Source organism: Nothobranchius furzeri, chromosome 14 (genome assembly GCF_043380555.1).
Source record: "Nothobranchius furzeri strain GRZ-AD chromosome 14, NfurGRZ-RIMD1, whole genome shotgun sequence".
NCBI lineage: Eukaryota > Metazoa > Chordata > Actinopteri > Cyprinodontiformes > Nothobranchiidae > Nothobranchius > Nothobranchius furzeri.
In genome coordinates this window covers 41,486,115-41,512,664 of record NC_091754.1, presented here as the reverse complement: position 1 = coordinate 41,512,664, position 26,550 = coordinate 41,486,115, and the positions used below count along the sequence as shown (strand labels likewise).

Below are 26,550 nucleotides of genomic sequence, written 5' to 3'. Positions count from 1 at the left end.
CATTCCCGGTTCGTCTCTAAAAAATGTAATGTTCTGGAAGGATTCAATATTTGTAGAACTAATTAAAAAATTAAACTCACAAATTATACAGATTCATAACACACAGAGGTAAATACTTAAAACCTTATTTATTGTCATTTTGATGATTGTGGCTTATTGGTGAGAAAACCCAAAACAATTTACAAAAGCTCCTTTAAGTGTATTTTAAACCATCGTTACGCTTCTGAAAAGCAGATGCTCATTTCTACACTCAGGCCTTTGTGGTGCTTCTTTCCTCTGTGAGTTTCACTTTCTGAAACAAGAGACCAAAAACCGTCAGGCACAGCTGGGGCTGAGCTGATTTAGCGGGAGTTCGAGTGTGCATTTGGTCTTTGAACCCAAAAGGGAACAAGGTTGACTTACTGGGAGTTGGCAGGTTGGATGACTCGGGCTCATCTGGTCTGAGCTGGTTAGGTCTGGTCAGCACTCGGGACACGGTTCGGTGAGAACGATGATTGAGTGAAGTGGTGAAGTACAGCGCTTCCCTTTGTAGAGATTGTATGTGACGTGAGCTGGAGGTCTGGTGCTGGGAATGCTGGGTATGGAGTTCTGCTGGCGGGAGTGGGTAGATTGTCCTCTGGATGAGGATTGTGAGTGTTGAGAGAGGGAGGGCGTGACAAAAATATGGAGCCTTTTGAAAGATGTTCTAAAATTTTGAAAAAAAAACCTTTCTGTTTACAAGAAGGAGCAACTAGAGAGCACACACGTTTATAATAGCCAAACTGGGACCCAACATTTAATAATGACAATGAGGGAAAGCCAAAGGAATGAGGGAAATGGTATTGAAGCCATAGTTACCATGGTTTCATACAGAGCTAATAAGATCCAGCATACCAGCTGGAGGCAGAAAACAAGATGCAAATTAGCAACCTGAGGGTATTAATGAAGCTCCCAACCTGTTTATGCTTTGATCTCTAGAACAACACCTGGGTAACATCAGGAAGGAAACCCTGGATTACACTTATCCTGTCTCAACACCACAATGTCTGAACAAAAAAGACAATAAAAGACAAAAATAAAGCTTCTGATGTCACCAAAGGTTCACCACGATTGGCTCCCCTTTTGCTCAGGAGTCTGACATTCAGCGTTGTAAAATCCTGTAACACTGGACATGTTTTAAACAGGTTGTTACAATAAGCGTGTCTTTGTGTGTCCTCCCTTTTCAGTTTTAACTGTCAGAGTGTTAATCTAGTCTGGATAAGTCTTTAGTAGCATCAAGCTCTCTGGAATAATGTGGAAAACACAGGAGTCCAACAAAAACTAAAAGTCATGAAATATATTTTTAAAGAATACACACTTTTACTGTTGTGCTGCTCAAACCTCCAGCAGTCACAAAAATACTGTAATGACCCCAAACTAATCCAGGTAAAATGGTTTTCTTACTTTCTGCTTTGCCAACATGCTCTGATATTTGTCATGACCTCCGAGTGATTTAAATTCAGTTTTCAGTTTATGACAACAAGAGTCCTCAAGGCACTTTAGAGACACGTCATCTCCTGCTGAAGTTTACCTCGCATCTCTTGTCATTTACAAGTAAAGACACACACATGCATCGAATATTTTTCCAAACTGTTTTATTTCAAAGCATCAAAGCTCCTGGGGGGGGGGGGGGGGGGGGGGGGGGAACGCACACATTTGGATGTTCACCAACTCCTTGTTTGGACCTCCAGGCTACCTCAGCAGCTCTTCTCTGCTCTTATAGCAATGCTATCAGTCCATGTTCATTTCATCTTGGAGAAAGTAGAAACAAGTTAAACAATTTTTTATTAACAAACAAGAAATGAAAAAGATTTGCAGCTGCAGGAGAATCTGTCTGATGAAAGCTTCTGCTGATCTTCACATGACTGATTTATGCTCCGGGCCGTAAAGGTTCAGGTCCTCATACAAAATGAAGCGCTTCAGCCTTGGAGGAAAGAGATCAGAGTTCAGGATTTCAGGGTTGTTGAGTCTCTTCGTGGTCAAACACTTCCTGACCTTCAGTCTACAGAGATGCCCGAGAGAGCGAGGACTGCCTGGAAAACAGGATTAGGAGAGGCTTCATCTCATAGAAGGAATATTTTTAGAAAAAAAATATAAAAATAAACAGTGAATGGGTTGAAGACATCACTTCATGACGAAGCACGTTTTCTGCTTAAGCTATGTTGAGTCCTAGCTTTAACATAACTAATGTGTGGGAACCTTCTCTGAGGCCTAGTGGTCTGCCCTAAGACTGGGAGATCAGAGTTCAAATCCCAGTTGGGTCATACCATAATTTAATAATGGGACCCAGTGCCTGCCTGCCTGCCACTCATTTTTAAGGGGTTCGATTGGAGGTTAAATCATAAAAGGTTCCTAAGTGCGGCCACAGCTGTAGCTCTCCACCACCACGGGGATGGGTTAGATGCGTAGAGGAATTTCACCAGTGTGTGATGACTAAAGCCTGCCGCACACGAGAGCAAACTGCTGAGCAAACAATCTCGAATGACCGTTTGCTCAGCAGTTACCTCGCTATGTGCGCCTGATTTTCACTGAGTTTTCTGCCTTAGAAACGCTGAGGTGAATATCTGACTGTCATGTTGTGGGTAATGTACTTCACACAGGACATTAAGAATCACACAAGAGGTAAGTAAAAAAATACAAATGTTTTATTTTATGGTGAACAGAAAAAAGAACTAGAACTAAGGGCGCTGCTTCTGTGAACAGGAACAGGATGGTACCGGAATCTATGAGGATAAAAACAGAAGGTAAGCGAGGCCAGAACCAGAGAACCAGGAGAATATGAGTCCGTAACTAAAAGTTCTTACAGTCCAAAAGCAGGATTAGAGCGGAGACAAATGAGAGTATCAACCGGCACTGGGGTTGAGTCCGTCACAACGTGCAGGTGAGTGAGGCAGATACAAGGATCCACATGCGGATGAGGGAAGCAGGCAGGCAGACAAACTGGAACGAGTAACAGTCTTTAATGAGGAGAGCACGCAGGACAATGAAACAATGATCCAACCAGACAAAATGGACTAACAGGGTTTAAATACAAGAGGGCTGGGAGTTTGGGTTATTGGAAAACAAGAGGCAGGTGGGAGCAATTAACAGAGACACAGGACAGGGTGTGACAGGCGTCGACCACGGGACTGGAGACGGCGTGGACCACGGGACTGGAGATGGTGTCGACCACAGGACTGGAGACGGCGTCGACCACAGGAATGGAGACGGCGTCGACCGCTGGACAGGAGACGGCGTCGACCACTGGACTGGAGACGGCGGAGATGTTGGACTGGAGGGGATGTCGGCCTCTGGACACGAGGGATCGTCGACCTCTGGACTGGAAAGAGCGTCGACCTCTGGAATGGAAAGAGCGTCGACCTCTGGAATGGAGAGAGCGTCAACCTCTGGACTGGAGAGAGCGTCAACCTCTGGACTGGAAAGAGCGTCGACCTCTGGACTGGAAAGAGCGTCGACCTCTGGACTGGAGAGAGCGTCAACCTCTGGAGTGGATGAGACGTCGACCTCTGGAGTGGATGAGGCGTCGACCTCTGGAGTTGATGAGGCGTCGACTTCAGAACACAAGGAGGCGTCGACCTCTGAAATGGAGAGAGCGTCGACCTCTGGAATGGAGAGAGCGTCAACCTCTGAAATGGAGAGAGCGTCGACCTCTGGACTGGAGAGAGCGTCGACCTCTGGACTGGAGAGAGCGTCGACCTCTGGACTGGAGAGAGCGTCGACCTCTGGAGTGGATGAGACGTCGACCTCTGGAGTGGATGAGGCGTCGACCTCTGGAGTGGATGAGGCGTCGACCTCTGGAGTGGATGAGGCGTCGACTTCAGAACACGAGGAGGCGTCGACTTCAGAACACGAGGAGGCGGCGACTTCAGAACACGAGGAGGCGTCGACTTCAGAACACGAGGAGGCGTCGACTTCAGAACACGAGGAGGCGTCGACTTCAGAACACAAGGAGGCGTCGAATTCAGGACTGGAGGAGGCGTCAACCACAGGACTGGAGGAGGCGTCAACCACAGGACTGGAAGAGGCGTCGACCACAGGACTGGAAGAGGCATCGACCACCATCGACTTCTGGTGCGGGGGCGTCGATTCCTGGTCCAGATGCGTCAACTTCTGGTCCATCGACTTCTGGGCCGTCGACTTCTGGACCGTCGACTTCTGGTCCGGGGGCATCGACTTCTGGTCCGGGAGCGTCGACTTCTGGACTGTCGACTTCTGGACCGTCGACTTCTGGACCGTCGACTTCTGGACTGTCGACTTCTGGACTGTCGACTTCTGGTCCGGGGGCGTCAACTTCTGGTCCGGGAGCTTCGACATCTGGATCGTCGGCTTCTGGACTGCCGGCTTCTGGAGTGGAGGAGTGGCTACAGACGGGACCGCTTGGACAGGCTGGACCGTATGCGGTGCTCCTTCCAGGACCACCGCTGCAACTGGATGCGGTGCGACCTCTCGGACCACCTCTGGAACTGGATGCGGTGCGACCTCCGGGACCACCACGGGAACTGGATGTGGTGCATCCACCGGGACCACCACTGGAAGAGGATGCGGTGGACCACCGCTGGAACTGGAGCTGACTGAACTGGTGGTGCCAGAAACTGGGAGAGCAGGGAGGATTGATTGTCTAGCTGGAACCCCCGGAGGCTGACGAGCTGACGGATCCGGCCAAGCTCCGCCTGGAGGCCGGCGAGCTCTGTCAGCTGGGCTGTAGGCGTGGTTCCTCCGCCTGCAGATGACGGAGGCGCTGATTGGACCGGAGACGGGACTGCTGGTCTGACTGGGGGCAGGTCCAAGCTGGCGCGCCAAGCCGGAACTGCATCGAGCTCGTGGCTCCGTCCTGGGACCAGGGGTTCACGATGGAGCCTGGCATCCTTCCCAACGCCATGGGCCAGCTCCGGGGGAGCACACAGCCAGTTTGGTGCCCACGTAGCAGGAGCGGTCTAGCTACGTCTCATGGTTCAACCCCACATCTAGCTCCAGGAGGGCGGAGGGGATCGTCGCAGCCGGGGTTCGGCGACGGTGTCTGCGGCGAGACAAGACCAGAGGAGGAGAAGCCGGCCGGTGATCCGCGGTTACAATCTGGAGCAAACACTCCCAAGGCAGAACCTCCCCACTGGATCCTTTACTGGGTTGGATCATTCTGTCACAATGTGCCGGTGAGTGAGGCAGATACAAGGATCCACATGCGGATGAGGGAAGCAGGCAGACAGACAAACTGGAACGAGTAACAGTCTTTAATGAGGAGAGCACGCAGGACAATGAAACAATGATCCAACCAGACAAAATGGACTAACAGGGTTTAAATACAAGAGGGCTGAGAGTTTGGGTGATTGGAAAACGAGAGGCAGGTGGGAGCAATTAACAGAGACACAGGACTAAACCAAAAGGGGAAACAGGACGGGGTGTGACAGAGTCACGCCACTCCTTAAATCCACTGCACCTCCAATTAGTGGAATTCCCAACAGTTGAGATGACTGCCACACCCTCCTGCAAACACAGAGCTGACACACCTCACCAGTAGATGGAGGCAAACCATGACACTGACGGTTTGATATTTTCCACCTCACGGGGGGTAAAAACTCGACGTGTGCTGCTGGCTGAGCTGAAATACTGTGGCCAATTAAAGGGCGTTCTCCACTCACATGGTTTCAAGATGTATTCAGATACAGCCCCTTGCCCCGTCCGCATGCCAGAAAAATAAACTAAATGGTACCTTGGGGATCAACGGGCCCATAGTTTCCTCTCCAAGGATACAGTATCCAGGCGGCGGCACTGTCGGAGGCATGCTGTGTCTTCAAGGCACATATCTTGGAGTAGTTTGGAAATAAACTCTATGCCTGGCCCTTCTTTCTAGCCACTGTACCCATACTTTCCTAACCCTGACATGGTGGCGACGCTTCATCAACAAAATAAGTAGAGGCATTTCCTCCCTTTCCACCTCTGTCTCTGTCTTGTTTATTTTCTGACAATGCTGCCAAAGGGCTCATTTGAGCAGAGAACATGCTTTGAATTGGCCGCTAGAACATTTCAGCGCAGCCAGCACCGCACGTAGTGTGCACACTGTGAGTTTTTACCCCCCGTGAGGTGGAAAATATCACACCGGTCTGTAAAAATCAGGCGCACACGGCGAGGTATCTGCTGAGCATACGGTCATTCGAGGCCGTTTGCTCAGTAGTTTTCTCTCGTGTGCGGCAGGCTTAATAGGACTTTGACTTTGAACAATTTACCATGGTAACAGAGACTTGTATCAGTGAGTTGATGCTTTTTCTTTTGGAATTCGGAACCTAAATTATAGAGTCTGTTTGCAGTGGGTTTGTTTACATAGAGTTCAGGGTTAAAGTCACGTCTAGAAATGCGTAACATTCATAACTGTAACAGTACTTATTTATGTTGCCAGAAAATATTTTGTAGAAATAAAACTGTGTCTCAGTTTGGTGAATGCTAAATTAAAGCTGAAAAAACCAAAAAGCAGCTGGTAGATGTTGCGCCTTTACCTTCAGGATGAAAGCTTCATCAATTTACTGTCATTTATGTTTATTCATCTAAAAACCCATTGGTGTTGGTGCATCATTGAAACATATTGTTAATGTCAGCATCTAAACTGATCCAAAAACTAAGTTGTTACTCTGGTAACCAAGACCAAGACCAAAAACCTAAGCATTCAGTTATTAGAGATCGACGAATGACATCAATTTTCTTCATGATCAATGAAAGACGAAACCATAATATAAAGAAAAACAAATGGGACTGATATTTTTCGTTTTTGCCCAGCTGGTATTTGTTCAGAGACTGATTGGATAGTTTGTTCAATGAGACCGTCCATGTTCTAACGCGGGCGGACAGCTCTCAGATACTAAAAACTGTAAATAAACGCCAAAGACGCCCAACTGGTTGTGAAGTATGTGATCCAACTCACAGAGGACTTTGCAGATCTCAGGCCACTGTCTCTGCTTTTCCAAGATGAATCTGAGTTTAGAGCAGAGATGGACCTGGTTGACATAGTCAAGTAAAATCCGGACCACAGTCCCAGACAGATGTTTCAGGCAGCAGAGACTGATGAACTCACAGAACTGGAGCAAAAACAAAAACATCATAACAAAACATTACCATCATCAATCATAAAGCTGCAATGAAAGCATTAGCTTTGGATTGGTGAAAGTTTGGGAATAAATTTCAGCAGTTCATCTGAATTCTGAACCAACGTTGGTACAGTCTTTGGAAAGCCACCGGGATGCCATTTTGGCAACAAATTGCAAACATATTTTGAAAGGGAGTCTTCATGTTATTCTAACATGTTTGATGGCTCTCTACGTGGTCATGTCAGCGGCCCTGGAAGGAGTTCAGAGAACGTAAACAAGCCTCAGATATGTCACAATTGGCTCAAACTCATCTCAAACCCTTCTCAGTTTAGTTTCCATGAGTGAAAAAAGAGACAAGATGTTTCTGCTGGAGGTCTCTTCCTGTTGGAGGGGACATGCATGAGAGTAAACTTTGAGCAAAATGAGACTTGATAAGAACAGCTCGTCACTAAACTGAAACAGAAATAAGAAAATGATTCACAATGAAAATATGTTCGGAGCCTTCCTATGCCCCACATGATCTGGACACAAATGAAGCTCTGTGTAGAAGTGTTGCATGCACATGATCAGTCTGATCATCACTGAAAATGTGTGTTTTATTCCAAAGTTGTGTCTCCAACTGTTCGCCAAATCTCAACCCAGTACAATACTAGCTTTATGGCAGAAGGACCTTTTATGTTTAGGTTTGATCGTGTGCTTAATATTAGTTTCTCCTGAATAAATAACAGTTCAGAAAATGTTGTTTTCCATTAGATTTAAGTAATAAAAGAGGGTCAAACACTTACAGAAATTTTCAAATCCATTTCTTCAAAGCCATCATGTGAGTTGTCATGGTGACAGCGAAAGCATCTCTCTACATTGTAGCCATTGTTAAGCAACAGTCGCATCATCACCTCATCCTTCAGGCAGTACTGTAGCGCTGTGGGAAACACTGTGTCACTCACCACTGTGAAGTAACAGTTTACATCTGCCTTGGCTGCCAGCAGCAGCTTCACAATCTCATAACACCCAGACCTGACCGCCACCAGGAGGCAGTGCAGGGGATCCAAGTTGGTCTTTGCTCCTGCTGCCAGCAGGATTCTAGTGCACTCCACATCTGCATTGGAGACGGCAAAATACAAGGAACTTCTCCTCAAGTCTTGATAGTTTTCAGAGTTTCTTTTGCTCATGCGGTAGTTGACATCAAAGCCACAGGCTAGCAGGAGCTGCAGGCAGTGGCTCTGGCCTCCATCTGCAGCAGAGTGGACCGGACTCTGACCTGCGTCTTTAATGGCCTTCTTACTGGTGACTGGGATTAGCATTTTCAAGGCACTGGGGGCAGAGAATGGAATAATCAACCAAAGACAAACAAAGTTCTTCACTGACAGTAAAAATTGCAAAATAAAATATAAAACAAACTAAAAAAAACAAGAAAACAAATAACACACACACATATGCACACACACACATACATTTATACATGGAACATTCCTATGCTACATACATACATACATACGGGTACATACATACATACCGTACATACATACATACATACATATATATATATATATATATATATATATATATATATATATATATATATATATATATGTATATATATATATATGAGCACCTGCCACTTTTGTCCAAAGTGCCCTTTTTCCGGTCATTCCTCAGATTTTACTGTACAACACAGTTATACTGTGATACATATCAGGCACTAGGACCATGCGGAGGCAGCCGCCTCAAGCTGAAGCCTATTTTCCCTTAGACCCACCTACAAGCTCACTGATTGGCTCTGCCGCATCATACTAACGTGTGATTGGTTGTCCCTCTGTCGCTCTACCTTGTAGCCATGGAGACAACAGACCTGTGGGTAGGAGTTCATCTACCTGTAAGTTTTTTTTCTGCCTGCTTCGGGTCAGCTGGATGGATTTTAATATCAGGCATGTGTTTTATGTTCTGTCCATTTTATAATCACCAACACGGACCTGAAAAACAATGGAGACCGCTAGCTAGGTGATAACTTCTCATGGGGCCGCACAGTTAGTAACTTTTTTTTTAAAGTAAAGCAACCGGAAGGCAGTACGTTTCTTTATTCTGAAAATCTCGGGAGCTTCCCTCCGTTTCCGTGTCCGATTTCCTGTCTTTCCTTCCCCAAAAATGTCGAACTTGACCCGTTTCAGAGGCGTAGCGCGTAGAAAATAGAACCGGCGCGTAAGGGCCGTGACATGCTGCTCCTGAGATGCGGCCAACTCGCGCTGCTGACGGCTGCTGACGGCTCCAGTGGAAAAGGTTCTGTTGACCACAGCGGTTCCTATCAGCAGCTATGACGTGCTGCTGCAGGAACGTGCTGCTGACGGCTCCGGTGGAAAGAAGGGGTTACTCAGTGTATGTTATTCAAACATCTGGTCTCTGATTAGCTAACAGCAACGCAACTCTTCCACTGCTTCTTCTTTCTTGAGTAAACATTCATTGTTGTGTGTTTCCTCCATGAATGACATGAGCCCAAATGTGTCCGGCTTGTTTCTAAAGGTTAGCTTCTACTAACATGCTCTGTTGGCTCTGGTCGCTAAAAAAACACATCCTTCCGTGGTTGTGAGTCAAGGTGGGTGGCATATATGCATATGCATGCTACTGAGGATGACCAATCATACTTCAAAATGACGTACCATACATTAAATATACATTTTCTCAGAGACAGTCCATTGATACTGTTTGAGGCCGTTTACAAACATTGAAACATTCAAAAGGAATTTCAATGTCATTCCACAAGTTGCAGGAGCTTCCTGTGATTTTTTAATACATTTTAAACATATTAAAAACATTTCAAACCTAATTCTCATTCAGAATAGTCATGAAGCCAGTGTGCATGTCTGGAGCTGATTCATTCATATATCAGGTTCATTCCTATTAGAGTACAAGACATGTTTAATTTTGTATCGCCGATCACCAGCAGTTAAGACCAGAGAGACATCAGCTTAGGCTGCAGTATTGTTAAGAGAACTCACTTGTAGTGCCCAGCATATGCAGCCTTGTGAACTGGTAGATGTCCAGAATTACTGGGAAGGTTTGCATCTGCTCCGTTGTCCAGCAACAACTGAATACAAGCAGTTTTCCCTGATCCAGCTGCTTCCATCAGAACACTTTCCCCATTGCAAGCCTGAGAGTTGACTTTACTGCCTGAACGGGGTTAATAGTAAGACAAATGTTTTAATCAGAGATGGGTAACAAATACATCACCTTGTACAACTCAAGTTTTTCCAAACTGACCACAGTTCAGCAGTATCTCAGCGACATGGAGATGTCCGTGTTCAGCAGCCACAGCTATTGGCGTCATTCCCATCACATCCTTCTGATTGACCTGCCCACCATTTCTCAGCAGCACCATCAGGATGTCCACATTCCCCACCTTGGCCGCCTCATGCATGGCAGTCCACCTCTTCTGGCAAATCTGCTCTATCCACGCGCCGTGAGCCACCAGTGTGTTAGTCAGCTTGTAAGACACAGCCTTGACTGCTGCACAGTGACCAAAACACGTAATCCAGATTTGAAAGTCATACAGTGGCAGTATCATTTTAAATAAATTAAATTAGAAAAATACACTGTTGATCACAGCACCTTAATTAACAGACATCGTGACTCGGTTGGGATCTCTGGAACTGTTCTAGACTGGTTTAGATTGTGCCTTTCTAACAGAAGTTACAGTGTCTGTATAAACCAGATCATGTCAGATTCTACCGATCTCTTCTGTGGGGTACCCCAAGGCTCTGTTTTGGGTTCACTGTTGATTCTGCTGTACATACACCCTCTTGGACAGATAACTGATTATTTTCATAATATATCCTATCACCTATTTGCAGATGACATTCAGCTGTGCTGCTCATTTAAGGATTCTGAGCTCTAAAACTGTCTGAATGACTAGAGTGTCTATCAGCTTTCACCAGCTGGCTAGAAGATGACTTCCTCCAGTTACACTCTGAAAAGACTGAATGTCTGACCATTGCCCGTGAAAGCATGGTTCCCCGATTAGTCTAAAACTTGGTAATTTATCCTCTGCCGTCAAGACAAACTTAAGGAATTTGGGGGTTTTGCACCAATCAATGTCTCTTGAAGGCCACTCAAAAATATTGGTCCGAAACTGTTTTTATCATTTAAGAAATATCTCCAAGTTGCAAAGGTTGGTGTCAAAACATGAACCTGAAATGGTTCTCCATGCCTTTATCTCTTCCCATCTAGATTACTGTAACACACTCTTCACATGTTTTAACAAAAAAGCCCTTGAACACCTTCAGTTGGTCCAGAACTCTGCAGTGAGGCTCCTAACTGGAGCAAACAGGAGAGCACACATCACTCCTATTCTGATGTCTCTGCACTGGTTACCCGTTAACTTAAGAGTTCATTTTAGAATCCTGACTAGAACCTTCAGGGCTCTACATGGTCAATCTCCTCCCTATATTACTGAACTTTTGAAGCCTTATGCTCCAACCTGAGCCCTCAGGTCCACACACCAGATTCTTCTATAAGTTCCAAAGACCAGATATAAAAGTCGAGGTGATCGCTCCTTCCAGACTGTAGCACCCCGACTCTGGAATGATCTTCCTTTATCCTTATGTAGTATTGACAGTCTGGACACTTAAAAAACAGCTAAAGACCCTTTTATTTAAATCTGCTTTTACATAAATATTAAATTTTCTTATTTTTAACTCAAATTTGTAATCATCTTTCATCTGTTTATGAAATTTTATAATTTTACGATTTTATTTTTTCTGATGTTAATCTGATTCTGTTTTGAGATCATTATGATTTTATGACAGTTCTATTTAGTTTTGATCTATGTGAAGCACTTTGTGATTCTATGTCTGTGATAAGTGCTATAGAAATAACATTTACTCACTACTTACTTACTATTTAATGTCTTTTTGAAATGTAAAAAAATACCTATTGTACACTATTTTACCACATCATCATCATTTAATGTTTTAAACAAATCTTTTCAACCCCCCCAAAAAAGCCAGACCAAAAAAGGAGCAATGGAAGTCTGAGGACATCTGTCTCTCATCACAAAGCAAGGCAGAAAAACAAGGTCTTCTGATAAATATCATCTACATGTCCCAAACTCCAGATACAAACAGTGGGGAGATCGCTCTTTTTCAGTAGCAGCTCTGAAACTTTGGAACAACTTACCACCTCACCTACGCATGACTACTGATTTTAAGTGATTTAAGTCTGGATTAAAAACGTACATCTTTCATATGGCTTTTAAAAATCCAGGAGAGTTTTAATCTGCATTGAGTTTAATATTTTGATATGACATCTTGATTATTATTTAAATATATAGATCATTATTTAATATTATATAATATACTTAATATTATTTAATATACTATTTATTCAACATTACAATGGAGATGATTTAATTACGTTTGTTTGAATGACTCTGATTCTATTTGCTTTTATACTGACTTTAAACTTTATTATTTATTCTATTGGTGATTTATTGTTTCTACTTTTACTGTTAAGCACATTGGTCACCCTCTGGGTAGTGTGAAGCATTGTATAAATAAACTTTGATTGATTGATTGATTGATTGATTGATTGACAGACTCTGTGTGGGTGAAAGGGTACTGTGTGCTCTGACTCCTGTGATGATCACTGGCTGTGCTTGTTGGCTTTACCCAGCAGCAGTGGTGTCTCATTTCTGATGTTGGTATTGTGAGGTGATGCCCCGTGCTCCAGCAGGATCTTCACATTATGCCAAAGTCCTGATTTCACTGCCAGTGTCAGTGGCGTCTCTCCTCCAATACCCGTCCTCTCCTCCAGACTGGACCCCTGAGCTTCCAATGACACAAACACGACACAAAGGTCACATGTGCATTCCTGATCTTGATCTCACTGTCAGCTGTTGTAATCTGGCATGTGAGCTGTGGGCACCCTTCTGCTGGCTGATCTCTGGACTAGATAGGACAGAACTGGCACCGAGATTTATTTTAGACTTAGTAGGTCTGGTCACATGAGCTGGCATCAGCTGGAACTTTTTTGCACGGGTTATTTTTCATGATACATTGTTTATTTTCTTCTCTTCATGCTTCACCTTCACAGGTAATTTTTAATTCAATGTTAAAGACTTTTTAGTTTCTTCTGATGTCACTGGTTTGTTTTACAGTCACTGTCACCCATCAGCCTTCAGTTTGCATGTTTAGATTATTCACCTTTATTGTGAAACGACGGAAATGAGTAACACTGCTAAATATGTACGTAGTACTTTTCAACATAAGCACAAATCTCCTGTAGAATTGTCATGCTGAGGGAAAATTGGTCTCTTGCAAAGATTTCCTGCAAAATGTTTCATTTTTCAGGATGCTAACTGTTCATTTAGCTGCGCTACGTATTTGACTTCCCTCTCCCTAACCACTTAGGTCAGCTTCTCCAGGGGAATCCCAAGGTGTTCCCAGGCCAGCCGAGAGACATAGTCCCTCCAGCGTGTCCTGCGTCTTCCATTGGGTCTCCTCCCAGTTGGACGTGCCCGGAAAACCTCACCAGGGAGGCATCCAAAAGGCATCCTAATCAGATACCCGAGCCACCTCAACTGTCTCCTCTCAATGTGAAGGAGCAGCGAATCTACTCCAAGCCCCTCCTGGATGGCCGCGCTTCTCAAACTAAGGGAGAGCTCAGCCACCCAGCAGAGAAAACTCATTTTGGCAAGACCGCGTAAACTTGCATGTTGTGTCTACCACTAGGGGACAGTACAGGATAAGAGAAGTAGGTAAGATAGAGAAGAAGTGCACGAATGAAGAGTTAACATGGACGCCTGACTGCTGCATGTGACACAGGTTAAGTTTGGAAAAGGAATTCTTGACTACTTGTTACTGGCACAATGGCCGACCATAAAAACGTATGCCCCTTTTTCTTACAGAACACGGCTCAATTTGGCTTAAATTGACTCAGTTCAGCTCAGCTCTGCGTGAGTTGCTTTTCCAGGTGAAACTTAGACATGGCTCTATTGGGCGTGTTCGTTATAGCGTGGGAAATGGGGGGGAGGGGGGGGGTAGAAAGCTGTAGACCAGGGCAACCAGTAACTCCACCACCTGGCCAATCAGTGACCGGCAGTCACTGATGTTGCATTTTCAAAATAGCTCAGTACGCTTAGAAAAGGTAGGGGAAAAAAATGACTCATGCTGTTGGACGAGGTGGTCCAACTGGACCAAACCCATTTCAGTCATTCTGAGTAGAGCTGATGGAAAAGGTGCAATATAGACTGGTTTGGTGAACCCACACTCCTCCTCCGGGACCCTGCTAAGGGTATAGAGCTGGTCCAGTATTCCATGGCCCAGACGAAAACCGAACTGGAGGTTCAACTATCTTATGGACCCTCCTCTCCAGAACCTCTGAATAGACTTTACTAGAGAGGCTCAGGAGGGTTGGAACACACCCAGCAGTCCCCCTTTTTAAATAGGTGGACCACCACCACTATCTGCAAATCCAGCAGGACTGCCCCAGATGTCCACGCGGTATAGCAAAGCTGCCTCAACCAACACAGCCCCACAAAACCCAGACCTATAAGGTCTCATCCACCCCTCAGGTTTTGCTATCAACAAGTTTTTTGATTACCTCAATGACCTCAGCACTGGAAATTGGAGAGCCCAACCCAAAGTCCCCAACCTTGCTTCCTCACTGGAAGACATATTGGTGGGATTGAGGAGGTCTTGGATGTACTCTACCCACCGATCCACTGCGTCCTGAGTCTAAGTCAGCACTGTCTCCACTATAAACAGTGTTGGTAGGACACTGCTTTCCCTTCCAGAGTTTTGCTTCAGCGACAACCCAAGCCGCATTTTGCTTGGACTGGTGGAAGAAGTACTTATGAAAAAGTGGAAATATCCAAGAATTATTTCATTTATGTAAAAAAGAGTAATAGTATTCAACTAACATTTAAATATGTGTTGTGTAAGTTTAATGCCTGGAACACACCAGACGCGGAAGCGTGACGATGCGCCGCAAAGCGCCGTGCAACGACGAGCGCTTCTAATCGGCGCCCTTGTCACATCTTGGTCACATCAGCGGTGTTTCAATAATTTTAAATCCAGGTTTTACAGCAAAAGATGGATTTAATAAATGTGAATACAAACAAATGCGTTTGATTCAAAGGCAAATATACAATAGTGTTGTACACTACCACAAACACTAGGTTATTTACTTACACATCTAGAAAGGAACAGGTCTACAAAACAGCAGCAGGATCAGCGCAGTTTCTGAGGTCAACAAGTGGAGCAAACTGGTTGCACACACTCACACACTCACTCACTCACACACACACACACACACACACACACACACACACACACACACACACACACACACACACACACACACACACACACACACACACACACACACACATACACACACACACACACACACAAACACACACAGCAAGGGTGGGGGGTTGGAGAACAGTAGGCGTGAGCAGAAGTGCTCGTTGAAAATTCTAGCCCGATGTTAACAAAGGAGGAGCACACGAATTTTGTGAGCGATCCACTTCGCGGCACTTAGCTGGTGTGTTCCGGGCGTAAGTCTGCTGTCAGACAAGGGGTTTCTGGTGGGGGTCAGAAAAATGCTAATTAAAATACTTTTACTTTTGAAAACGTTTTAGAAAATGTACGGGATATAAAGTACAATTATTGACTTTAAAATATGATGGAGCCTGGTGCCGAGAGCGCCTTTATGTTTGAACATGCTGTTCATTATTGCTCATTATGACCAATCCATGACGAGCACAGAAGTCCACCAACAAAACACCGCTCGAGATCCGATCGGGGGGGTCGTTTCTCCTGTTGGATAATTTGTTCGATCTGGGACATGGCTTAGGTCATGCCCCCTTATTTATCTGTACACCAACTATGCTGGAGTGTTTGTTCTTACCCAATCAGACAAGTTGCAGCAACACTCATTATTTTCACATCTTGTTTATTTAGGATAAGGTTCGTGACACACACACATGTACTGAGCCAATGGCGATCCATGTCACCAAATAGGGAGGGGCTTAGCTAAAGATAAAACGAATGTCTCAGAGCATTCGAGGCCTTTTTGATTGATGACCATGAGGGCTGGCTTCAGGGGGTCACATGTCTTGTTTGTACCATTTTCCACGCTTTTTATACATAAATCAAATTAAAAGCAACCTATTGAATAACATGGTCATTTGTGGAAGTGTATCAGGAACCGAGTGCTACCGGTCTTCCTCTTCTGGATGCAAAGAACCAGGAAATTAGCCCAACCCTACCCTGGGTACCCTAACCCTAACTGGCTGGAGAGGATCAGACAGGAAAGAAGCTTTCTACAGACCTTAACAATAACACTCCCAACCACACTTCTCCAAGTCTCACCGTCATTGCCCATGTGAGCAGGGTGCTTGTCAATTTAGTCAAGTTGTTTCTTGTTGAACAATAGATGCTCTAAAGAGCGGTCATATCAGCTAACTAATTAGTACTTCAACATCATCTGGAGGACATTTACACCAGCTGACGCACCAGAGCCAGGGCAGATAGAGACCGACCCTCTCCGTGATCAGTCAGTCACCCTCCTTCATTCTAGCAGAAGACTAAAGAGTCTCAGTGACTACAGCAAAAGGGTAAGCAGCAAACCTTTTTGACTTTGCTCTTTTTTTTTACTTCTATGTCATTGTAGTTGTTTCAGTGTCTTAAGATTAGTTTTATGTGGTTTCCTGTCGGAAAACCCAGCATAGACCAGCTTAGTTGGTTACCAGCATGTGTTGTGTTGTGGTACTGGTTTAACTGGTGGAACAGCATCCCATCCTGGACAAGAATGCTGGTCCAGGATGGGATGCTGGTCCAGCATACTTGTCTAGTACCCAATAGCCAGCATCCCATCCTGGGCCAGCATACCTGCACCAGAACATAACATATGCTGGTTAACCGACTACACAGGATATTCTGACAAACATTTATTCTTCCATGTTTGTAAATGACAAGTGAATAAATCTGAGCAAATCTTAGACTCTTACTATATACAATGTATTTAAAAAGTAGTTTTCTCACATTTCAGAACGGTCTCCAGAACCTCCAGGACTGGCTGGGATGCAGCCCAATGGAGGGGAAGCCAGCCACGACTGTCTGACTCTCTGAAGGCAAAAGTGTGTTTGAGCATTCCTCTGAGCACCGAGACGTCACCTGGTCAGCAGAGCAACAAGAGGAAGGTTTAATGAAACCCACAACATCCAGAACTCGTGAAGCTGAGAATATTGTCTTTCTTGCAGGGTTTTTTTTTTCCAGCTCTGATTTGATCAGTGGTGGGCAGTCAGGGCCAGCAAAGCCTTCTCTGCTGGCCTAAACGTACTCAAAAGCATAAATGTATTTTTTTTCCTTTGGTAATTATTTTTAAATAAAAAAATGTTTACTGGTCTATTTTCTTTATAACCTATTATACCCATTTGGCTGCGCTGCTTCCAGTGTTAAAATACCAAGGCTGGGTGTTATCCAATCAGATTTAAGCTAGCTTGTGTTTTCAGGCAGATTAAGTCTGCTCTAGGCCTTCAGAATCAATCGAGAAGCCCGCTGTCCGCTGTAAGTGAACAGAGACGATCTAGTTGCGATAGCCAGTCAGCTCACGAGTCAGCTTGGCCCGGGCTAGCTAGCTGGCCTCACGCAAAAGTTGACATGAACGCATCCTGTGATTGGATGAGCAGTAGTTAGAACTTTTCTAGCGGCATGAAGCAAAATATCAAAACTAAACACAGAGATTTGTATCTATAGGCAGCTATCGGTGTGTTTTTGAACACATGATGGCTGAAAGAGGAGAAGAGACAGACTTGGTTGCAGATTTACTTGCCACACCATTTTCAAGACGGACCTTTCAAGAAAAAAAGGATCTTGTGAGAACAGGTCGTCTGACTCCAACGCTAGCTGGCTTGTCCCAGCAGGAGAAAGGATTTGTTCGTCATTTTCAGGCAAGCAACTATGAACGGTACCCATGGCTAACAGCTTCAGAGAACCGCTGCAGGTTATTCTGCTGGGAACGCCTGTTGCTCGCATCAGATGGATTTGGTAGCATTAAAGCGCGTTAAAATATACGCCAGAAACACGACCGGGCAGACACGTCTTTCAGCCTCCATGTCCATAGAAAAGGATCCACTCATGGACCTGAAGCGCACAGATAAACTGTACAGAGCCACTGAGGTTTTCCTGAGGAAACAAAGAAGGATGGATTTTATTTTCAAATGAGCAGGAGAGGAGGAGATCCATGCTGGACATTTATGTTGGTGAGTAGAAACATTTTATTAGTATTTTTTTAATGTTTTGTCATTTTATTTTGTTAATAATCAATAAATGGTAATGAAATAAAATGGCAAAATGAAATTATTCTGTGTTCTGTTTCTATGCAATTTATATTGTGAATGACGTGGTGTGTGCAGCTGCGCCAACATGTTCAATTGTTTCGCGGTACAATTTTCTCCAAAACAAATGCAAATAATGTGTTTGCTTTACTTATTTATTTTATTGTCTCATCTCTTAAACCCGTCTTTCATTTCTGAGATTTGACGGTATCCGTGGTCAGCTTCCTACTCTCAACTGGGAATGCGAGTTTGATTTTAAAGACTCTGGAAATTATGTGTCTTGACCAGCCACTGGTGTGTGTGTGTGTGTGTGTGTGTGTGTGTGTGTGTGTGTGTGTGTGTGTGTGTGTGTGTGTGTGTGTGTGTGTGTGTGTGTGTGTGTGTGAGGTTTCTCCAGCTGTGATGTCCTATTGATGGTATTTTAAGGTGTATTAAATTAGACTGGACTGAATAGGAAATCACTGAAGGCCCAGGGGTGGAACGCACCGCCCGCCACTGGATTTGATACAAACTGCTCTTCTCCTCTCTCCTCTGCCTTTTCTATGTATCCTCCTCTTTCTGCCTGGCTTTCAGCCTCATGGTGCTGAACAGTTCTCAAATGCAGCTGCAGCTTGGGTCTTTTTGGTTTTTTAGCTCCAGTTGAAACATGGCACACAGACATATCAACACCCCTTTGTGACAAATACCCCTTTCCAGCAGGATGTCCAACCCACCTTGCTTGATGGCTGCCAGGACTCTGATATTTTCATCAGTTCCACCTTTTAAACTATAAATCCAGGGCAGAGGAGGCACAGGGCTGTTTATTATGAAGTACATTTTACTGAGTGAAGTGACAGTTGTGTTTGTGTGTTTATTTTTCTTTTACCTGGCAGTTGATTTTAGTAATGCATCTTGGCAGGAATCATGAATACCAAGTTGGATGATGTAGCTGTTGAGTGCTTCATCTTCATTTTCCTCAAATGTGTTCATTGCTCTGGAAAAAAAAACAAGTTGGGATGTATGGATCCAGGTGAGAGGTAGAGGGCAGCCGAGCAGGTATTACATGTGTGTGGTGGTACTTTATTGCTTTTCCTTGACTATTTCATGATTGCAAAGGGTCAGCTGGTTGACCCAAGCAGCTGATGGTCCTTGGGTCTGTCCTGCACACTGAAGAACTGCTGCCCAGATGAGAGAAATTACAGCTCAAAACAGAAAACATGTTGGACCACCACACCCTAAAGCAAGTAAGTAAGTATAGTATAGTATAGTATAGTATAGTATAGTATAGTATAGTATAGTGATGTATAGTGTAGTGTAGTATAGTATAGTATAGTATAGTATAGTGTAGTGTAGTGTAGTATAGTGTAGTATAGTATAGTGTAGTGTAGTGTAGCATAGTGTAGTGTAGTGTAGTGTGGTATAGTATAGTGTAGTGTAGTGTAGGGTAGTGTGGTGTAGTATAGTGTAGTGTAGTATAGTGAGGTATAGCATAGTATAGTGTAGTGTAGTATAGTGTAATATACTGTGGTATAGTATAGTGCATCGTAGCATAGCATAGTATAGTATAGCGTAGTGTATTGTAGTGAAGTATAACATAGTATAATATAATATAGTAGCGTTGCATGGTGTAGTATAGTGTAGTGTAGTGTAGTGTAGTGTAGTGTAGTGTAGTGAAGTGTAGTATAGTGTAGTGTAGTATTGTGTAGTATAGTCTAGTATAGTAATACATAGTATAGTGTAGTGTAGGGTAGTATAGTGAAATATAGTATAGTATAGTATAGTGCAGTGTTGTGTAATGTAGTGTTGTATAGTATAGTGTAGTGAAGTATAGAAGTATAGTATGGTATAGTATAGTGGTGTAGTTTGTTGTAGCATAGTGTAGTGTAGTATAGTGTAGTATAATATAGTGTAGCATTAGGAAGTATAATGGTCTGCCCTTAACAGCTGCCCCTTCACACAGTAACACCGCCAAGGTCGGACGCTTGGTTCAGTATGTTTACATTCCAGGAGAAGAGAAAGAAGAACAGAAGAACGCTTTTCATTGAGTAATCAAAAGTACTTTATTTGTGATAAGCTAATCAAAGCATTTGTTGATCATTAATAATCAAGTGAATGATCTGTGAAATAAAGATGTCATGAGTTATGTGTTTAAAGAGCAAGTCACCCCCAAATAAACTATTTTTTTCTGATAAACTATATAAATGCGTGTCTAATCGTGCTGCAGACACGTGTAGTCAATAGTTTTGCACTTTAGTGCATTTTAGTTAAAATTTAAAATTTCTGCCTGAAACTGTCAGTGTTGTACCGTTGTCAGGTAAAAACTCTTCACTGCATTTGAATTTAAATCTGACATCGCCATTGGCTAAGAGGTATGCTATGATGTAAACTGGTAGATTATGATGTCACAATGCCGTGAGTGTGTGTATTTGTAGTGGCTCCACCCTCTCCGTCTGCTAGGCAACAGTATTTGTTGCATTTTTCAAACATGAAGTGGGAGTGAAGTACGCTTCTTGTAAGGGGTGACTTGCTCTTTAAATGAATAAACAGGGCTGCCCCAGACACACTGATATGCATTACCATGGAAACGCATGACACATTGTTTTCAACCAATCAGAACTTTCGTCTGTGGTAGGGCAGAATCTGGTTTGTTTATGAAAGTAGTCCAATCCGGTTTACTAAGATTCTGTGGGAGATATAAAAAGAAGGCAACGCCATTTTAAGTTAGTTCCACGTTAAGTTCCACTTTGACATCAGCTCTGCTCGATCCGAGCTCCAAGGAGTTACATCATACTCTCAACATTGTTTTCAACCAGCTCTCCATCCATCACCGCAAAGAGGAATACAGGCTGGCCATCTGTATTTCCTATTTTAAGCTGAGATCTGTCAAGCTGGAGATTTCCGTCGTTTGTACCAACATTTGTATTTCAAAATAAGAGTGAACTTGCTGGCGCCTGCCAACCACTAACGGAGTTATCCTCAGACGGGCGTTGTGTGCTGTGACCGCTGTTTCAACCAGCTCCAGTACAACCGAGGTCTTGGAACCTGGCAATTCCTGATCTACACGGGAGACTCCATCTAAGGTACGGCAAAATGGCGGCTCATGTCATCAGCTTCTGAAGCCTTGTGGTAGCCTAGTCAAAACAACCAGATTCGCTACGTCAGCCTAGAGATTCTGAACAAAACACACACACACGCACCAACACTAAACATCTACATCCATATGCATCCATCATTGAGATAGTCCTGGTAGATTGTAAGAATTTATAATTATAGAAATTAAAGATTCATAAACGATCCCAACTCTCTCTCTTTCTTGTCTCTCAGTCAATACAAAGTGTTTAAGTAAACTCCCTGATGATAAAAACAACCTCTTCTGATTGATTACTTAGATTGTATAAATATACAAAATCAGGTAATTAAATTATCTAATTACAGTATATAAATATACAAACTTCAAATCACAACAATAGTGTGGTATTGTGTAGTGTAGTATAGTATAGTATTGTGTAGTATAGTTTAGTGAAGTCTACTACAGTATAGTGTAGTATAGAATGCTTCAATCTAAATCACTCATAAACGTGGTTATTCAATTCAAAATACTTTATTAATCCCAGAGGGAAACTGATTGCTGTAGGAGCTCAGAATAATAATAACAATCAAGTCATCAAAGAGTTGCTGTATATTACAATGTCTGCTGGCAGGATGGATCTCCAGTAGCGGTCAGTGTTGCAGCGAAACTGAAGAAGCCTCTGACTGAAGACACTCTTCCGTTGTTGGACAGTCTTGTGGAGAGAATGCTCAGGGTTGTCCATAATTTTCTTGATTCTCTGGAGAATCCTTCTTTGCATTATCTCCTCCAGTGGTTCCACAGTCGCAGGGGCGGCTTCAGGCCCGGCTACTTGGGCTGAAGCCCCGGATGTTTCATGAAAAGCCCCGGATCTAAATCGCGGAAGTAACATGCAGTACCAAAGTCCAACAGAGAGGGAGCAGCTGGCAGTAGTTTGTATACAGCCTGCCTGAGCCTCCACCACTGAAGAAGAAGCCCTTCAGCAGCCGGCATCTTCTACACTCTCTGCCTGAAACGCATGAGTGAAGATGGACATAAGGGCGTTTTTTAGACAAAAAGTACAACGACAGAACCCCAGCTTTGATGAGACTGGTGTTGACTCAGGTTTGTGAGTCTTATTTGAAAATATTTGTTGTGCTGCTGGTTTGCCTAAAGTTAGCTTAGCTATCAGGTAAAGTTGTTGGAGAAAGAAAGGGAATTTTTACTATCATCTCACACTAAACACTAACAGGAACAATACTCTGCCCTGAATATGCTTAATATGTAGCTTCAGATTAAAAATTATGTGGTACAAGACAAATATATATGATGTTGACTAGTGCGTGTCACGTGTGTGTGTGCGCGTGCGTGATTACGCGTGTGTGTGTTAAGCCCCGGATCTTCAGTCCTAAATCCGCCCATGCACAGTCGTCCCCAGAACAGAACCAGCCTTTTTTATTAGGCGGTTGAGCCTTTTCAAGTCCCTGCTTCTGATGCTGCTACCCCAACAGACGATGGCTGAAGAGATTACACTCAAAATAAAAAACTTGTAGAAGATGTGCAGCATCTTGCTACAGACACTGAAGGACCTAAGTGTCCTCAAGAAGTGCAGTCTGCTGTGTCCCTTCTTGTAAACGGCTTCGCTGTTCTTTCTCCAGTCCAGTCTGTTGTCCAGGTGAACTCCAAGGTGTTTGTATTCCTCAACCACCTCCACTTCTTCTCCCATGATGGAAACAGTGTTTGACTCCACCCTGTTTCTTCTTAAGTCTAAAATCTGCTGCTGGACTGTGTTCTATGTTGTTTGGAATATTTTAAACAGCTTCATTTGATAATAAAAAAAACAAATAAGGAAGTAAAATGCTCATCGGTCCAAAACAACTGTAAGTAACAAAATCAGCTAAGGGGTTTGAAGCACAGTTTGAGGTAGATAATGAGTCTGTATGTTTACAGGTTCATTGTTAGAACAAACCACCTAAAAACAGGCCCCTCTGATTTAAGTAGAACAGATCTAGAATATCAAAGATGGCATTTTGTGTTTGTAAATGAAGTTGAAAAGATCTCACCTGTAAAGTATGACAGCAGCACAGTGATGGGCCAAGTAGAACCACAGCTGCTTTTATATTAATGCCTGAGTCTGGAGCATCCCTGCAGAAGACCTCCATGGAGCTTTTACTGGCCACCTGCTGTGCTGGTCTCTATAAATACAGCCAGGTTTGATTTGGAAGGCTAAGCTGGGTCCTTTGGCTGTTTGGTGAAATCCAACAGTCTAAGTCCTACCAGCTTCTGGGGCTTAGGCCTTAGACTGACAACGCAAAGAGGATCAGGGTCTATTGTTTCATGGAATGCACAATTAGTCTGGGTTATTTTTTCCTCGTCACGATAACAAAGGAAAATGACAAGCTGGCTGTCATGAACTGTTGGCAGAGTTAAAGCTGGTAATGAGGAAAACCCGGAAAATGAACAGAAACTCTGTTCCGTCATCTCTGCTGTCTAGTAGTTTTAATTAAAGTCAGTTTTTAATTTTCTTTTGTTTAATTTTAATCATTAATGCCTTAAACTTTTCACTGCCTCCAGCAACGGTTCAAAGTGGTTCATTCTACTAGTGTCATAAGTGACTTTTGGAAAAATGCATCATTATGGGAGTTACTGAGAAACCCCTCCTGATCCAGAACCGATAGTTTTTATGTAGTTTTCTTCTCATGATCAAAACCTAAAAGTTGACATAAACAAAAGGCTGCATGTTGCAGCGCACTACACATGGTGTATGTGTGTGTGTGTGTGTGTGTGTGTGTGCGTGCGTGTGTGTATGTGTGTGCGTGTGCGTGTGTGTGTGCGTGCGTGCGTGCGTGCGTGTGTGTGTGTGTGTGTGTGTGTGTGTGTGTGTGTGTCTATAACAGCTAAGATAAATGAGATTATTCTCACACACGTATTTTTAAATAAAAGCTACATTAGCATTTCAGAGACTGATAACCAGGGCTGGGTAGTTACTTTCACTGTTATGTGACTAATATTATTATAAAGTATGTTTACTCTTACCAAAGCACAGCCTCTCTTTTAACCAGATGCTCTTTTTACTCTGGAGTCATGTTTCATGCCTACTTTTAAATTTCACGATTCTAATGTTATTGTACGTTTGTTTCCCGTTGCTATAGCAACGAGCCTTGCTACAAGAAGGTAGGAAACGCGGCTTCTCTTCACAAGCTCAGTTTTAATAAGTCAGTAGAAGGTTTAGGTGAAGATCTGAAAAGCTCGGAGTTTTTTTTTTTTTTTACCCGTTACCCAGTTTTTTGTGGGCTTTATTGTTTTTATTTTTGCGTTTATTCACGTTTATTTACGGACTTAAATCTTTTGTTTACCAGCCTGGTGCGCTCAGTTTACCTGCTTAGCAACCGCCTGCATTTTACATGAATAATGTCGAAACAAACGGCAGACCTTAACTTTAAAGGAGCGGACGAAAACCCAGCAGAGAACCCAGAGGACGGTGGTAGTACTACATGTAAGCCACCAGGGGGAGACAGAGGCCTGGAAGGTGCAGAGGAGGTTCGGACATCCAGGTGTTCATCAGGTGAGACGCGTCACACATCGTTATAGTTCTAGTATAAACCAGGTAAGTCCTGTGTCCACATTAGTGCCCAAAGGTTTAAAATTATTAGGTTTTCTATTCTGTTATTTAAAGTCTGAAACATATTTGGTAGTTTAAAAAGAATAACAATAATATATTATTAGTGTTGGGAGTAACGCCGTTTAAGTATAACGGCGTTTCTAACGGCGTTCTTTTATAGGTAACGGAATAATCTAATTAATTACTTTTCCCGCCGTTGCAACACCGTTACCGTTACTGGACGGAAGGTTGTGCGTTACTATGTGCTTGTCGAACGTTGAGCAGCAGTGTGAGGCTTTCCGACCGCCACACTTCAGCTGCAGCCAGGGAGAGAGAGGTGTTGGTAACGCACTTACAAACACGATGATGATTGGCCGGGTGGGCGGAGACCCTCAGTGTTCTCACTGTCTCAGTCGCTGCATGCTGTAGTGTAGACACAGCAAGTGATGGTAATAACGCCGTTTAAAATAACCACGTTAATAAAAAATATGTCTTTCTGTAACGAGCAAACTAATTAATTACCTTATTCTTTTAACAAAATGATCGTTTCTGTTACTGATAAGAAAATGCGTGCGTTAAGCAGCGCGGTGTGTTGAAGCTGTCATCAGCTGATCAGGAGCTAAACAGGTAGATGTTTTCATCCAAGAGCATCACGGCCCGTGAAGAACGAGGAAGACGTGATGAATATCTACGGCTGCAGACCCCTCGCAGATTCGCTGCTGCAGGTGGGAATCTGCAGCAGCGAATCTGCGGGTCTGCAGCCGTGCCCTTCTTAGCGTGACAGCGGGACGTCCCGAAGGTCCGCTCACCTGTTCACCCCTCAGACGTCCTGATCTTCTACCTTCCTAGATCATCCAGCTGTAACCTGTTTCTGATCATGTCTTTAGTCCCGCTGTAACACTGATGCATCAGTCTCAGACGTCATGGAGCTCAGGTGTTATTAGAACTACCTGTGTGTGTTCTCCACCCAGCTTCAGCTCTTCTGTGGTTGGGTCTGACCCATGTTAGTACATTTAAGTCCTCCATCTTCTAGTGTCATTTTAAAGGATATTTATTTATTTATTTATTTATTTAACCGTTACTAGATTAGCAGCAACAGAAATGCTGCTAAAAACACACAATTATGTGAAGCTGGAAAAATTAGAATACTGTGCAAAATTACATTTATTTCTGTAATTTAACTAGACCGAGATACCATTTAAAGGCTCGGGAATCTTTACAGGTGTTTCTATTTGCAATTTTAAATGTTAGCTGATTGGGGTCTTGTTAAATATCACACAGTGACCTTTTAATGGTCTAGATAAGTGTAATGTTCCTGTTAGTAGTTCCTCCTGTTAAGTGCTTATTTATTTAAATTATTCAGGTTTATAAAAACATTTTGACATACATTTTATTATGTTCCAGTCAATAGTCATTTATATTTTACTATTGTAGTAATTCTTGCATTCTTTAATGAAAAAAGTAACTAAGTAGTTATTTTTGTTAGTAATTAGTTACTTTT

General features: G+C 43.5%; 2 protein-coding genes across 2 annotated transcripts in view; one reads left to right on the top strand and one right to left on the bottom strand.

Moving 5' to 3' along the window:
- Window positions 1–1,786: 1,786 nt before the first annotated feature.
- asb15a (ankyrin repeat and SOCS box containing 15a) lies at window positions 1,787–24,580 on the bottom strand. The gene is made up of 10 exons (XM_015965634.3): window positions 24,485–24,580; window positions 19,289–19,396; window positions 19,137–19,189; window positions 17,129–17,260; window positions 12,749–12,907; window positions 10,344–10,589; window positions 10,082–10,253; window positions 7,877–8,402; window positions 6,929–7,082; window positions 1,787–2,051 (listed from the first exon to the last, which is right to left on the bottom strand). The coding sequence occupies exons 2-10, from the start codon at window positions 19,390–19,392 to the stop codon at window positions 1,876–1,878; spliced, it is 1,722 nt and encodes a 573-aa protein (XP_015821120.1). The 5' UTR covers window positions 19,393–19,396; window positions 24,485–24,580; the 3' UTR covers window positions 1,787–1,875.
- A 46-nt stretch (window positions 24,581–24,626) lies between these two features.
- The window catches only part of iqub (IQ motif and ubiquitin domain containing), a 28,410-nt gene continuing 26,486 nt past the window's right edge, over window positions 24,627–26,550 (top strand). The window contains exon 1 of the mRNA XM_015965633.3: window positions 24,627–25,013. Within this exon, the coding sequence (XP_015821119.1) occupies window positions 24,860–25,013 (154 nt within the window). The 5' untranslated portion in view covers window positions 24,627–24,859. The remainder of the gene's footprint in view (window positions 25,014–26,550) is intronic.

What these genes read in the sequence shown, in the direction of transcription:
- asb15a (XM_015965634.3), bottom strand. Translation starts at nt 19,392, where the DNA reads ATGAACACATTTGAGGAAAATGAAGATGAAGCACTCAACAGCTACATC. An exon ending in TTACTAAAATCAACTGCCAG is followed by an intron (nt 19,190 to 19,288) that starts GTAAAAGAAAAA and finishes CTGGATTTATAG; the next exon opens with TTTAAAAGGTGGAACTGATG. An exon ending in TCTGGAGACCGTTCTGAAAT is followed by an intron (nt 12,908 to 17,128) that starts GTGAGAAAACTA and finishes TGTCATTGGAAG; the next exon opens with CTCAGGGGTCCAGTCTGGAG.